A 13,378-nucleotide genomic window follows, 5' to 3' on the forward strand; every position below is an offset into this window, starting at 1 on the left:
CCATCCGATCATTGAATCAGGAACAGTAAAATAGAGCATGCAATTGATGCTAATAACGCGGACGAAGAAGTTATGTTTTCAAAGACAGCTCGCTATGTACCCATGCACCCAAATCCCGGGTGACGCCAGCAACAGACTCATAGATATCAAATCCCAAAACTCCTAGGTACGATGAATTTAAGCCGCTAAGAGAAACGCTGCACCAAGTGTCCAACCTCCCAATATAGCATGGATGTGACTCGAAAGAGGAGAGAATAAGCAGGAGAGAATAAACCAATTTCACGCTGTGCGCATCCGCCCGAAGGATGACGCAGCCTATGGGCAAGCGGGAAACGAAAGATAAAATAAAAAGGCCCAAGGCTAAGCACCAATGACATCAAGCATAGGCCAATCAGCCAGTGATTGCCTTCTTTTTGAGTACGCCGAGTTGTTCGAGTCGAGCCCAAGCCAGGTTCATATCTGAACCTGGTTCCAAGATGGGCCGGAGTTCCAACCCATCAAGAATTTTGATGGCACCCTCGGTTCCTGCGTAGAGCATAAGCTCGAAGACTCTACGTTTGAGTCTTGTCGCCTGGTCCAAGTTGGCGAGGTACTTTTGGTCTAGCAACGGATCTGCAGGGGGCAGGGTATAGGGATCGTTGATTTCAGGGTCCTCGAGATTGTTATTGCCCTCATATTCGTCGTTCGCGTTAAACAATTGGCGATCATCACGTTCAAGCTGCGCCATGAGAGGCAAATCCAAATCCAGACCATTATTCGCAGAACGTGTTTTCTCACTCGCCATCAATTTGTGTATATGTTGTTTGCCATTCCCAGTGAGGGGCGGGGGGTAAAACCTAACTGTGAGGGGGTTGCCTCTGATGTCAACTTTTTGGAGCGAGCAGCCATTCGATTTGTTTGTACGGCCAACCCGACTAAGGACCTGACAGACTCTTCTGAGTCGCGATATTGAGTTACCAGCAACAGTCAGCCGGGAGAGACAATTCATGCCGAGCAGCTCGTTCATCCCCACCAAAGAATTGAAATTCAGGTTGAGGACTTTGACGTTGGGGAATTTGAGGGCGAAGTCGGCGGGAAGGGCATCTAACCGACATGTTGCCAAGTCAAGAAGTTGCACACTCAAAAGAGGCGTAGACGGCGAGAGGGTCAGTGGTGAGAGCTTGTTGGAAGACAGGAAAACCTTCCTAATATCTTTCACAGCACCGAGGTCCAACTCGAAAAATCCGTCATCAGGGATTGTTTGATCCCGTGCAGACAGGACCTCCAAGTCCCGAGTTCGGCCAAGACCTGAAATTGTGGACAAGCAGTTCTGGTCCACATACAGTAGGGTAAGCGCTGGGAAAAGTCCAAGATCGAGATTATGTAGGCGATTGTCCGAGAGCTTCAAAGCCTGCAACACATTTATGGACGAGGAAAATGGCACCTCGTCTAGTTGATTGGAGCTAAGATCCAATTGACACAAAGCAGGAAGATTCTGAATGTTGCTAATGGACACTAGCTCATTATGGCTCAGGTCAAGTTCGCCGAGGCGAGTTCTGTAAGGTACTGTTAGTGGCCACAATTCCTAAGCGATCAGGGCTTTAAAGAGCACTCACAGTTCCGCTCCTTCGAAATCGATAGAGTTCAAACGATTATTCTTCAGCTTCAGCTTCAAGAGTCCATTGAGTCCGAAAACCCCATCAATATTGCGGAGACTGTTATTATCCGCTACTAGTTCACGCAGGTGGATGAGCCCATTCACAGCGTCCAGATTCTCCAAGTCATTTCCCGAGATATCGAGGTACTGCAGGTTACCCAACTGACCCCATGCAGTAAGATTAGAGAGGCGGTTATTTTGGATTCGTAGGTTCCTCAGCGTCGGGGGAATTCCACTCAGTTGGCCAATATCATTATCCGATACGTCCAACTCCTCCAAGCGAGGACAGAATTCGCTAAGTTTGTGAAGAGTAATGAGTCCTTTGCGACGCATAATCAGGCGGCGAAGATGCTCCCAGAAGGGTTCGTATGGTTCGGCCTCCGTGATGTGCTTGATCATATCCTCCGTTGCCAGAGCAAATGTTCCGTGAATCTGGCGAAGCGAAGTGGGATGTGTCCGTTGAGCAACATAGCTGACTTCAAGTTGCAATGGCTGATCAATCTGATCGACCGTAAAGTCGGGAAGCGGGCTGAGATGGAAGCTATAGTTCGTATCCAATCCATGCTCTCGCAAGTAGGCAAGGGATTCATCTATATTAACTTCACCCGATGTGGGTTCAAGTTCTTCTGATTCTCTTCGGACTAGGCTCTGATCCTCATTTGTACCTTCACTGCGCTCATCGATTTTGGAGATAGAGTGCCGTCGAAATGCTTGTTCATGCTCGGATGACTGAAGTGCGGAGCTCTCTGCTGCTGTCGCCGCCGCTTGTGCTTGGGAGTGAATCGCAATTTTTCGAAGTTTGGAAGGGCTATCATCGTCACTGTATTCGATCTGGGAGACAAGAGGGGACGAAAAGCTAATTGTCACAACTCGGGCTTGGTGGTTGGGGTCCCTTGGATATTCAGGAGGCCTAGACAAGCGACCTTCGTGCAGCTTGATTTCATGGTCAACATCATGGGAAGACGTTCTGCTCTTAGGTACATCCGTACCCCAGGATGTCTCTCTCGTGCCCGATGTAGGATGGCTAGCGGTCGACCGGCTGACTCCAGATTGGACAGAGCTAAGATGAACCGACGGCACTTTGGGCCCGTTTTCGGAAACGGGACCTGATCGCTTAGGGTCAGGCCTTGTGCTCTCTGGGTTTTGAGGACCTAGTGTTCCGTCCTGCGACGAACGCCTTGTATTTTGTGGAGACCTGGAGTTCTCGGTCCTCATCATCTCTTCCATCTCGTCAACGCTGAGGTCGGGAATATCTTTAAAAGGGTCTTCGTCGCCCTCTTTGCCTTCTTTCGTCATACGAGATCTCCTCTCATCTTCTTTAACCCACTGATGCTTTAGGCGATCGTAGGTAAGCCCATTTACCTGTTCAGGTATAAGATGGGAAACGATATCTGAAGACAGGACACCTTTTGCGTGCGAGCCCTGCGATGAGCCTGTATTGATCGATCGAGCACTAAAGCTTTTTCCTGATGCCCCAGTGTTTAATCGCAGAAAGTCGTAAAGGTCATCTTCTTGGGTTTTTTGCGGCGCGGGAAGCTTGCGCTTCCGATGCTCTGGCTGAAGTTCATCGAAGTCTCCACGCGCAGCATCATTATCTTCAAAATGTAAAGACATGACAGATCCACTAACCCCAAACTCCATCTCATCATGCTCCTGGAACTTTTTCAAATGGCTCAGAATTCGTGGGTTAGGAGGCTCCTTGGGTTCTCGCAATTTGCGCAAGTCAACGCCCTCCCTACTAGGAGGTCGTGAGAACTCCTCAAGGGTTGACTCCTCTTCGTAACTTCCGTTGTCACCATCCTCCTCGCTGTCAGTTTCGTCCACCCTCGACAACCCACTCGTGGTTGTGCCTTTAGATCGTATGAAATTCATAACCTTGGTCGCCTCATTAAGGAAATCTTGAGTAGTAATTGATCCCTTGCGAACATCTTCATTCCCTTGCCGTCCAATAACATTGGGCACATTTTGAGTCAGTGGTGAGTTATCCTCAGGTTCGGGCTTTTGTGAACGCCTGCTTGGTGAAGAATGGGTTCTTTCGAAGGACCCTGTTTCGTGAGGTGTGGGTGTCCGTGGGCGAGCCGCGGATCCAGACAGAACTTCTCCGTTATCATCATATCTAACGCCATGCTGCAACAGGCTTCGTTGCAGCAAGGATAAATCATCGGTAGCTCCACTATCCTCAATGGTTGGCTCGCCCAATTTAGAGCCGTGGAATTTCATTACCGTTCGTCGTCTTTTCGGGGTAGGATCTTTGACAGGGCTGTTGGGCGTGGGGTTAAGTTTTGGTCGAATATCTCGCTCTTTTAATGAATTCATATCACGGCTTGTTGCCGCGTTCTGTCCGCTTGAGAAGGCGTCCTGTCCTTCAGATTCACTACTGGCATGCCGATACGAGTGTCCTCTTGAGACCCTTCCCTCCGCCGATAATAAATGACCGGGTGGAGCAATGTTGGGTTCTGGAGAATCGGTATTGAAATTCGCTTCATAAGGGCTTGCGTCCGAAAAGTCAAAGTTATCGAGCTGACCTTCCCCAAAGCGATTGATGTGAGGAGTTTGGGTGTTGCGAGTTCGTGAATGATCATTCCTTCGGCCCGGTCGTTCACCCTGTGCTTCTGCTTGAGGGTTCAAGAGAGTTCGGGTCTCCCCCTTGCGGCGAGCTTCCTCGGATGGTGAAACCGGCTCGTCATCATCTGATTCTTCCCCAAGTGTCTCCTCGAACTGGCTCATTCGTCGAAGGAGTTTGTTGTTTGTGAATGTGTCATGATTCGCGAAGAGCTTCAGAGGGCTTCCGGATGACATGCTTATTTTATTCGTTGCGCTTCCGACATGAGCGGACGAAGGTCGGGGCAATGACAAGGGGTCACTTTGCGCATTGTTCTTGCTGAAGAAAGGCGGCGAGCTTCGGACTCTCGTGCTGGGACGAATGAATGGAGTCAGGCGGTGGGAAGGGAAGCCCGTGGGAGAAAACTGGTCTTTGTGGAAGGAGCGCTCATCCTGATACGGGTCGTCACCCTGCAGGCTCGCAAAAGCACTCCGCCCTCGGTAATCCAATGTTCCCATTGAGAGGTCTTGAGGGAGAGAGTTGCTGGTGACGTCGAACAAGTCATCCTCAGGTACGGCGTCAACCGCAATGTCCGTTGGTTGGCCGAATAAAACACTATCGCTCGCTCTTGAATCAGGACGGTCCCCTGGTGCCAAGTTGAGTCTCTCTAGTTTGTTTGTAACTTGCTTCAACGCGGACTTGATTATTTCAGCCGTACCATCGCCCTCCACTGTGTTTGTCCCCGAGAAGGTGATGGGGGTGATATCCTCGTTTCGGAGGTCCTCCAAACCACTGGCAGACCGCATCTGTGCATTGTCTGTCGGTTCGTCGTGGTTGTTGGTCGCAGGCACTGATAGATGCGCTGATCGTTTTTTCTCTTGATTTCGCGATTTGGTTGTTTGTTTTCCGTTCCGTTCCATGGTACGCGAACCCTGCCCAGACTTCCCCGATGCCGTGCGCACACTCCCACGGCTACTCCTCGATGTCCGTCCTGGAGCTTTCCCTTTATTTTCTACCACAGAATTGGTGCTGAAGTTCCATCCGTCATCGGGCTGGTTCATCCTCGGAATTGGCGTGCTTCCCGCTAATGGCGACCCCGGCGAGGGAGGTTTGAAGACACTCTCCAGCCCGATTGGCGCAAACAGGTCGGGTTGCTCGCCAGAAGGAATATCACCATTTACCAACCTTTTCCGCCATTCGGGAGTTCCCTGTTTGCTGTTCTCCTTCTTCGGCCTGATTTGCACGGTGCTTTGCTGTCCAGGTTGACTCGACGCGTTAGAGACCGATCGCAAAGGCGATCTTCCGTCCATGAGGGGTGTCTTCTTACGCCCAGAGGGTGGCGTCGGCTTTGGGCTTATATTAGGATAGGGCGATCTCGGCTTCGAGGGCGTTTTTGGGGTTCGCGGGGTCTTGGGCGTTGGGGGTTCCCGTCTAATGTGATGGCACGGTCGCGGAATCTTTTTCTTCGCGTCGGATGACGGAGAGTGTTCGATGGAGCGGCGCGCGGGGATAGGAATGCGGCTAGGAGTGTTCTGTAGACTGGAGCGGCGGGAGTGGTTGTTGATAGGTGAGTGGGTGGGAGCAGGGCTGGCGGGAGTCCCAGGCAACGACACCCAGTCGTCTGAAAGGCTGTCCAGCCATGGCTGGTTACTCATTGTCTGAGCTTTCGAGTCAATTTCACAGATGCTGAAACCGGCTCAGCGCGTCGCATTCAATGCCGCAGTGAATCCAGGCACTGCGGAAATTAACAAATGCAGTGAAAACATAGAGCAGCTGCACCAGGAAATAACAAGCACAACAGTAAAAAAAAAAAAATTAGCAATAAAAAGCAGAAGCAATAACTGAGGATAAAACTCAAGGACTAATTGAGCCAGGCATTGTGCTAAGAGGAGGGGAAGCCAGCAGAGTGGTTAGTTATTATCCTTGTTGTGATGTCGGCCTTGAATCGTGGTTCGGGTGCTCGGGGCAACCCAATCGCTTCCACGGGTCGCTCCAGGCGCTTGAGGCTTGAGCTGTCAGCCCAGAGGCCCCAGACCCATCCCACCACTTGTTTTCATGCACCTTATTCTCCTTGCACGCCCACTTGCTCCTCCACTTGCTCGACTCCATGGCGGCGATTCGATCGGAAGATTCTGCTTTCCAATTTCGTGTCCACGGTTCTCTTCACCCCTTGCCGATGGCTCATCCCCCATGTTCGCCCCTGCAGGCTGACCTGCAGCAAGCCAGCAACTGACTGGGTCTGCTGGCACTCCCTACTTTGGCAATACTATTTACAAATCGCCAGTTAATAGAGAAAAAAGAAAAAGAAAAGAAAAGGAAAGGGCTGAAGTAAGGCGCTTGGCTTCCTTTCTATAAAATACTCGGAGTCGAGCTTCACGATTTTCCTGGTGCAAGGAGTCCGATTCTCCATATATCCCTGCAACAACTAGGAACTACAAGGTCCCCGCAGAGGCTAGGAGAATCATCGTCGGGCATAAGCAACCCTTTGATTTGACTCGCTCAGCTTTCAATTGATAGGCTAAACAATAGAAAATTTATAAATTCTTATAATATGCTAGCATGAAACATTTTAGGTGCGATTAACCAAGCAAGTGTATCCCGAAAATATATATAAATGTGTGTTCAGGAAGCATTTAGCACTGACTGGTACGTTGTTAAACATATTGCTCTGTTACTGTCAAGAAAACAAGTACGTATGTATAAGACAACTATAATATAATATTATTACAGGGTACAAGATCTCTAAGCGAGGCTGAGACCTTAATCATATAGGTGCCTGAAGAAGCGCTTATTATTGGGCATGGTTCTTAACCCACTCAGATCCATTCTGCGCTTGAGCAGTAGCTACTGGGAAACATCTTCTGTGAACATGTTTGCATGACTTAGAATGGTAAATATACATCGTACTCGATATATGATCACTATCCCCGGTCAAAACTCACTGTTGATCTGCCGAGTAGTAAGCAGCTAGTGGTCTAGAGTCTGGGAACAACCAAGGATTTGCGGAGTGAAAGAGAAAAAGTTCTTTGCTGCGCACTATATATGAGTAAGTAGTATCCTTTGACATTAACCATAACCTTTTGTTAAATCTATATACCGAGCTGTCGGTGCAGTTGAACAGATTTAGTCTTCGACTTGGCATTGATCGCTGTTGATATCACATGATCTCGGGCGCAGCCAATGACACACGCGGGACACGTTGCCAGGGAACCCTGCGCGTTAAGTGGTTTTTCGCGAACTCCCGACCTGAGCTGCAGGAGAACATCTCGGGGGAAATAGCGGCAGACTCGACTGGTCCAAACGAACCGATAGATTCTGTGCAGAAGACATGAGTGCCTCTTTGCGAACCTACCCCCTCGACCGTTTAACCTCGCCTCGACCGTAGTGACCTGCAGTAGCAGCACTGTAAACACCGACGCCCCCCGGCCGTTCATGACCCCACCTCCCACAGATGCCACCCCGTCGACCAGTTTCCCCTCTCGCACTGGAAACATGCCCACCGCGAGACTCGGACCTGGACGACTATGAGCTGGCGTGCTCAGACGATGACCTTGACGAGAGCCACCGCTCTGCGCGGCGCCGGAGGATTGAGAAGCTTGGGGAGGCATATCTGAAGGGCAATTCTCTTTTTATCCTTTCTGCTTCTCTTCGGGGTCCTTTGGAGGGAGGCTGGGTAAACCCATGGCAAAAGGACAGGGGGAAAGCCGCTGAAAACAAGCGCGACAACGGCCCGACCGTACGACCATTTATACCGGAAACCAACTCTCACAAACGCCGACACATCCAAAGCCCAACTGTCATTCCTTGTTCTACATCTTCGGCTACCCCGCAGACTTTATCTCGTACTGAGCGCTCTCACGCATACGCAAAACTCAAGCCCGCGGATCGGGAGCCTGGCTTAGCATCAGCCGCACGCGATAGTCAATCTCCTCGCTTCACTCGATATAAACCTCCAGACTCAAGATGGTTGAAAAAGGACAAGGTCTCCACCCGATTTCAGAACATTGATCCACCCACATCGCCTACGACTAGTATTTCTTCCCGCCAACCGAGGAAAGGTGGTACAGCTGGTTCTCAATTAAATGGCAGACCAGGATTGGCGGATTATGAGTCTGCCAGCTCATCAAACAGCCACCAACGAAAGCAGTCGAAACAACTGGAGCCAGAAAAGAATGATCCATCTTCCCACAGAGAACGTCATACACCTGGATCAGCCCTGCAGAAAGATAGCTCTCAGTCTCTGAACGGATCAGTCCACGTGGTATCGTCATCATCTCAACTACCGAAATTTGAGTTTCGATTGAAACAGCGTGGCAAGCCTACAGAGAAAATAGAAAGACAGCACAGTCCAAAACCTATAGGCGAAGATGGTAACAAGGCCAACACTGTTGGCACCTCTGATGTGCCTGCGGGCAGAGCAGAGAAACATCCTGAAAACTCTCCATCGACACGCAGTGCTGAACCTGTCCAGGTAGAGCCTAACGTTCAGCAGAATGCAGTGAATTCGCTGACCTTGACGAATGGCTCTAATATTATGAAAAACACTATGTCAACGAATTTGGACAAAGGGTTGGTTAGCAACCCTACCAATGATACCACAAGCGAGAACAACCTACCGTTCGCCCAACCTGCACCTGTGAATCCGGCACCTTCCGATAATCTCACATCCCTATATTCGATCGCGGTGTCGAAAGCCACTTCAAACCGAACCGAGGAACATAACGCCGATCAGCAATTCTCCACACAGGCGGCCCTTATGATGGCGCAGAAATCTTTCCAGAATGACATTTTAAGCCCCGACAACAGTCCAGTGACATCGGCAAAAAAACGACGAGCATCTCAAGACCCGAACCACCACTCCCCAAACGCAGTCAACATTACCCCGTTCCATGCAATCAATACGCGCGGACGAGAAATTTCCTGTCGAACAAACGAACCCGGGACAAACAGACGGGAAATGATGAGTACGCAGTACATGGTTGATGCTGCGACACCCTTCACATTTAGTACCGAGAAGAAAGCCGAATTCCGTACACTGTCGACTGGAAAAGACATATCGAAGGGCAAGAAGCGGAAAACAACCAGTTTTGCTGTATCATCCCCGTCCGAGATCCCGTCAGAGCATTGGACGCCTGACGAGGACCACACGGAAAACATTGGGCAGCATTCCGCAGAAGCTCATAATTCACCTTCTGGATCCGAGCAGAACGCTCTGCCCATGACCCTGACGGGCACAACGCCACCCACAGCCCAGGCGGAGCAAGCTATGGAAAGCTTTGATCTTAGTCAGGCAATTGCAGAAGCGGGCAGCTGGTTGCAGCAAAGCTTCGAGATCAATAAGGACATTACACACTGCAAATCTGCCCAGCTGCCTCCACCTCGCCCTTCAGAGACAGCCCAATAGTTTGAGTTACTCAACTCTAGGATTTCTCCCATTTTCCTAGAGACACATCTATGGCGTTCCCTAGCGATACCTTGGAGTAAGTTTGTTGCGATGCTCTCCATTTTTATTCCATGAAAGCATAGCGATTTGTTATTCTTCACGGAGTTCCAGGTTTTGAATAGTTCATGAACATAATTATTTACTTTATTATCCAAGGCATAAGATTTAATTACAGTATTACGTATGAAAATATATGGATATGATCTGAATTTGTTTCTCTAGGGCCTGAAGTATGCCGTTGCTCTCGTAAATGGTCCAAGCTTCTTGTGTCTTGGCGTGGCGGAGCTTCACGATAACACCTCCGCAAAGCCGCCGCCTGATCGGACCTCGTTTCCTCGATCTCCTCCCTTTCATGGCGTGAGCCACGTCAAAATGGCTCTGACATCAGTATGTTTTCTATAATGTCTATCTATTCCTCATGCGAACTGCTAATGTACCTCGAAATAGTGGAAAGCGTTCAACTTCTTCGATGTGTCCCCTGTCAAGCTTCCTGAAGATAGCTCGTCACTCTTCAATGTACGTCGTGGATCCCTTCGCATGCTATCAAGTCACCTCATCTAACCTGTGTAACAGTCAGACACCACCTGTTTATGCGCCGGCTCAGCCAACCTTTTTCTCGGAACCACCGATGGGTTCGTCCGGACCGTTTCTTCATCCTTCAAGGTCGTCCAATCGTTCAAGGCGTCGGATAATGGATCGATCACGCACATCAAGCAGATCGAAGGGACATCGCTACTTGTAACAATATCGGAGGATTTATTGAACGAACCAGTGTTGAAAGTCTGGGCTCTAGATAAACCTGAAAAGAAGACGGGAATCCCGAGTTGTCTATCGACCACAACGGTGCAGAATGCGAGGAGGTCATTTCCGGTCCGTGCATTCTCGGGACATGACTATATGGACAAGTACTGAGAGAATTTATCTATAGGTATCCGCGTTCGCAGTCCTCGGTGATTTGTCTCAAGTTGCAGTTGGTTTCGGCAATGGCTCCGTTGCGATTATTCGAGGCGACTTGATACATGACCGTGGCGCGCGACAACGCATAGTATTTGAATCTGAGGAACCCATAACTGGGCTCGAGGTACAGAGTGGGACTGTGACTACGCTCTATATTTCTACTACGAGCCGGATCCTTGCGCTTGTGATTTCCGGTCGAGGACAGGGACAACCGGCGAGAGTACTTGAAGATACAGGATGTGGTCTTGGTTGCATGACCTTGGACAAAGACAGTGGTGAAGTACTTGTGGCCAGAGAGGATGCTATTTATACTTATGGCCCTCATGGACGCGGCCAGAGCTACGCTTTCGAGAGCCCTAAAAGCTCCATTAACATATTCAGGGATTATGTTACCCTCGTTTGCCCGCCCAGAGGCGGTACACCAGGCTCGGGCGAATTCCAAAGTTTTGGTAAAGATGAAATATTCAGCACTGCGACGTTCACTCTGTTAGATACGGACCTCAAGTTTATTGCCCATTCAGAGTCCCTTGTGTCGTCCGTAAGGCAGATATTTAAAGAATGGGGCAATCTTTATCTACTTACTACAGATGGAAAAGTATGCATACCGAAACTTCGATAAATGGCCTTCCACTAATAATGCTCAGATTTATAGGTACCGTGAGAAGAGCCTCCAACAGAAGCTTGAGATTCTCTACCAACGAAATCTTTATATCCTGGCTATCAACCTTGCGCAGAAAATCGGCGTCGACACGTTCCAACAGAATGCCATCTACCGCAAGTATGGGGACTATCTGTATCAGAAAGGGGATTACGATACAGCAATGCAGCAATATCTCAGGGCCATTGACAACACGGAGCCGTCGCAAGTTATAAGAAAGGTTGGTACTCTTGTCTGTCGGATGATTACATACTCACAAAGTGCGACGAGTAGTACCTCGATACACAACGAATTCATAACCTTATAGAGTACCTGGAGGAATTACATGACCACGACCGCGCTTCAGTTGATCACACCACATTGCTTCTCAATTGCTACGCAAAACTGAAAGATACCGAGAAACTAGATGCTTTCATAAAAGCGCCAGGCGAGCTTAAGTTTGACCTCGAAACAGCCATTGCCATGTGCCGGCAAGGTGGTTATTACGAACAAGCTGCCTATCTAGCTACGAAATACGGAGAGAATGACATGGTCGTGGACATCTTGATCGAAGATTCAAAAAAATACGCTGAAGCGCTGGAGTATATCTGGAGACTAGAACCTGAATTGGTACGTGTACTTTCTTGAGCTTGATTTGCCCCATACTGACTAGTGCAAGGCGTACCACAACCTCATGAAATATGCCCGCGTGCTACTGTCCAATTCTCCTTCAACGACCACAGAGCTTTTCATTGCATACTACAAAGGAGAGTATGCACCAAGAACGCAACAAGTCGAGTCTGTACCGGAACCTCAAGCACAAAACAGCAATCCTTTACAAAGCCTGGCGGCCTTCCTTCCCTTGCCTCTGTTGAATGCCGGTGCAGGTTCAAAGACGGAAAAAGTCGAGGCCCAGCCCGTGTTAGAAGATAAGGAACAGCGTGCCCCGAGCTACCAGATCCCCAAACCACGAACCGCATTTTCGGCTTTTGTTGGTCACCCCCAGGAATTCATTACCTTTCTGGAGGCGCTTATCAGCAAAGAGGACTTCAAGAGAGAGGACAAGGTGGATCTTTATACGACCCTTTTCGAGATGTACCTCAACGCGGCGGGCCGCCAAAAGGATAACACCGAGAAGGGGCAGTGGCAGAATAAAGCTAAAAAGTTGATTGAGGGAAAAGACGTAAGACTGATGCTCCAACCACAGCTTTCAAAAAGCTGACTATTTCTAGATTCCGATCTCAACCTCAAGCGTCCTTCTCCTTTCCGACTTATCGGAGTTCCAGGAAGGATCCACCCTTGTTCGAGAGCAAGCGGGTCTGCGGTCAGACATTTTCCGATCTTTTACTGCTGCCAAGGATACACAAGGAGCTATTCGAGCATTAAAGAAATATGGGCCGGAGGAGCCTCAGCTATACGTGGATGCCTTAACGTATTTCGCGTCCAGCCCTAAAATCCTAGAAGAGGCAGGGGACGAACTTGACGCGGTCTTGAAACGAATCTCTGAGGATGGGCTGATGTCACCACTTCAGGTGATACAGGCGCTCAGCAACAACGCCGTTGTGACTATGGGGAGGCTGAAGAAGTATCTGAGCGACAACATCGAGCGAGAACGCAAGGAGATATCTTCCGTAAGATTGTACATCAAATTGCTTGACACAGCTTAAACTGACCTATATTTTCAGAATCGCCGCCTGATATCAAGTTACAGTTCTGAAACTGAAACCAAGATGCAGGAGCTTGAACAGCTGGGTTCCAAGCCCGTTGTGTTCCAGGCCCGCCGTTGTACATCCTGCAATAGGGCCCTCGACCTTCCCACGGTCCATTTCCTCTGCAAGCACTCTTTCCACCAGCGCTGTCTCAACACAGTAGGCAATGATGCTGAATGTCCAGCCTGTGCCCCGGAGCATTCTACTATAAAGGCGATTCGGAGAAGACAGGTCGAATCAGCAGATCAACATGATCTTTTCAAGGCGGAGCTTCAACGATCGAAGGACCGATATGGTGTGATCAGCGAATTCTTCGGAAGGGGTGTAATGCGAGCACAGACTACTATGGAGTAGTGAATACCCACGGTTTGATGTTTTTGTGTATATATACCTCCGTCTGTTCTTGTTGTTGCCTGGAAATTGAGGCGTATACTGCCTTAGTTAGACTATCTTA

At 49.4% G+C, this 13,378-nt stretch overlaps 3 protein-coding genes across 3 annotated transcripts; 2 read left to right on the top strand and 1 right to left on the bottom strand.

Annotated features, from left to right (window-relative positions):
* Nucleotides 1-391: 391 nt before the first annotated feature.
* APUU_20868A (uncharacterized protein) lies at nt 392-5,833 on the bottom strand (the record flags this gene model as incomplete). Its single annotated transcript, XM_041699557.1, has 2 exons — nt 392-1,535; nt 1,596-5,833. 2 exons carry the CDS (start codon nt 5,831-5,833, stop codon nt 392-394), a joined length of 5,382 nt encoding a protein of 1,793 aa, XP_041552630.1.
* A 1,796-nt stretch (nt 5,834-7,629) lies between these two features.
* APUU_20869S (uncharacterized protein) lies at nt 7,630-9,582 on the top strand (the record flags this gene model as incomplete). The annotated part of the gene is made up of 1 exon (XM_041699558.1): nt 7,630-9,582. The coding sequence occupies one exon, from the start codon at nt 7,630-7,632 to the stop codon at nt 9,580-9,582; it is 1,953 nt and encodes a 650-aa protein (XP_041552631.1).
* A 411-nt stretch (nt 9,583-9,993) lies between these two features.
* On the top strand, nt 9,994-13,278 carry APUU_20870S (tethering complex subunit PEP5; the record flags this gene model as incomplete). Its single annotated transcript, XM_041699559.1, has 9 exons — nt 9,994-10,008; nt 10,069-10,137; nt 10,195-10,491; nt 10,550-11,173; nt 11,223-11,456; nt 11,510-11,845; nt 11,895-12,398; nt 12,448-12,846; nt 12,901-13,278. 9 exons carry the CDS (start codon nt 9,994-9,996, stop codon nt 13,276-13,278), a joined length of 2,856 nt encoding a protein of 951 aa, XP_041552632.1.
* Between the last annotated feature and the right edge of the window lie 100 nt (nt 13,279-13,378).

Source organism: Aspergillus puulaauensis, chromosome 2 (genome assembly GCF_016861865.1).
Source record: "Aspergillus puulaauensis MK2 DNA, chromosome 2, nearly complete sequence".
In the NCBI taxonomy this organism is placed as follows: domain Eukaryota; kingdom Fungi; phylum Ascomycota; class Eurotiomycetes; order Eurotiales; family Aspergillaceae; genus Aspergillus; species Aspergillus puulaauensis.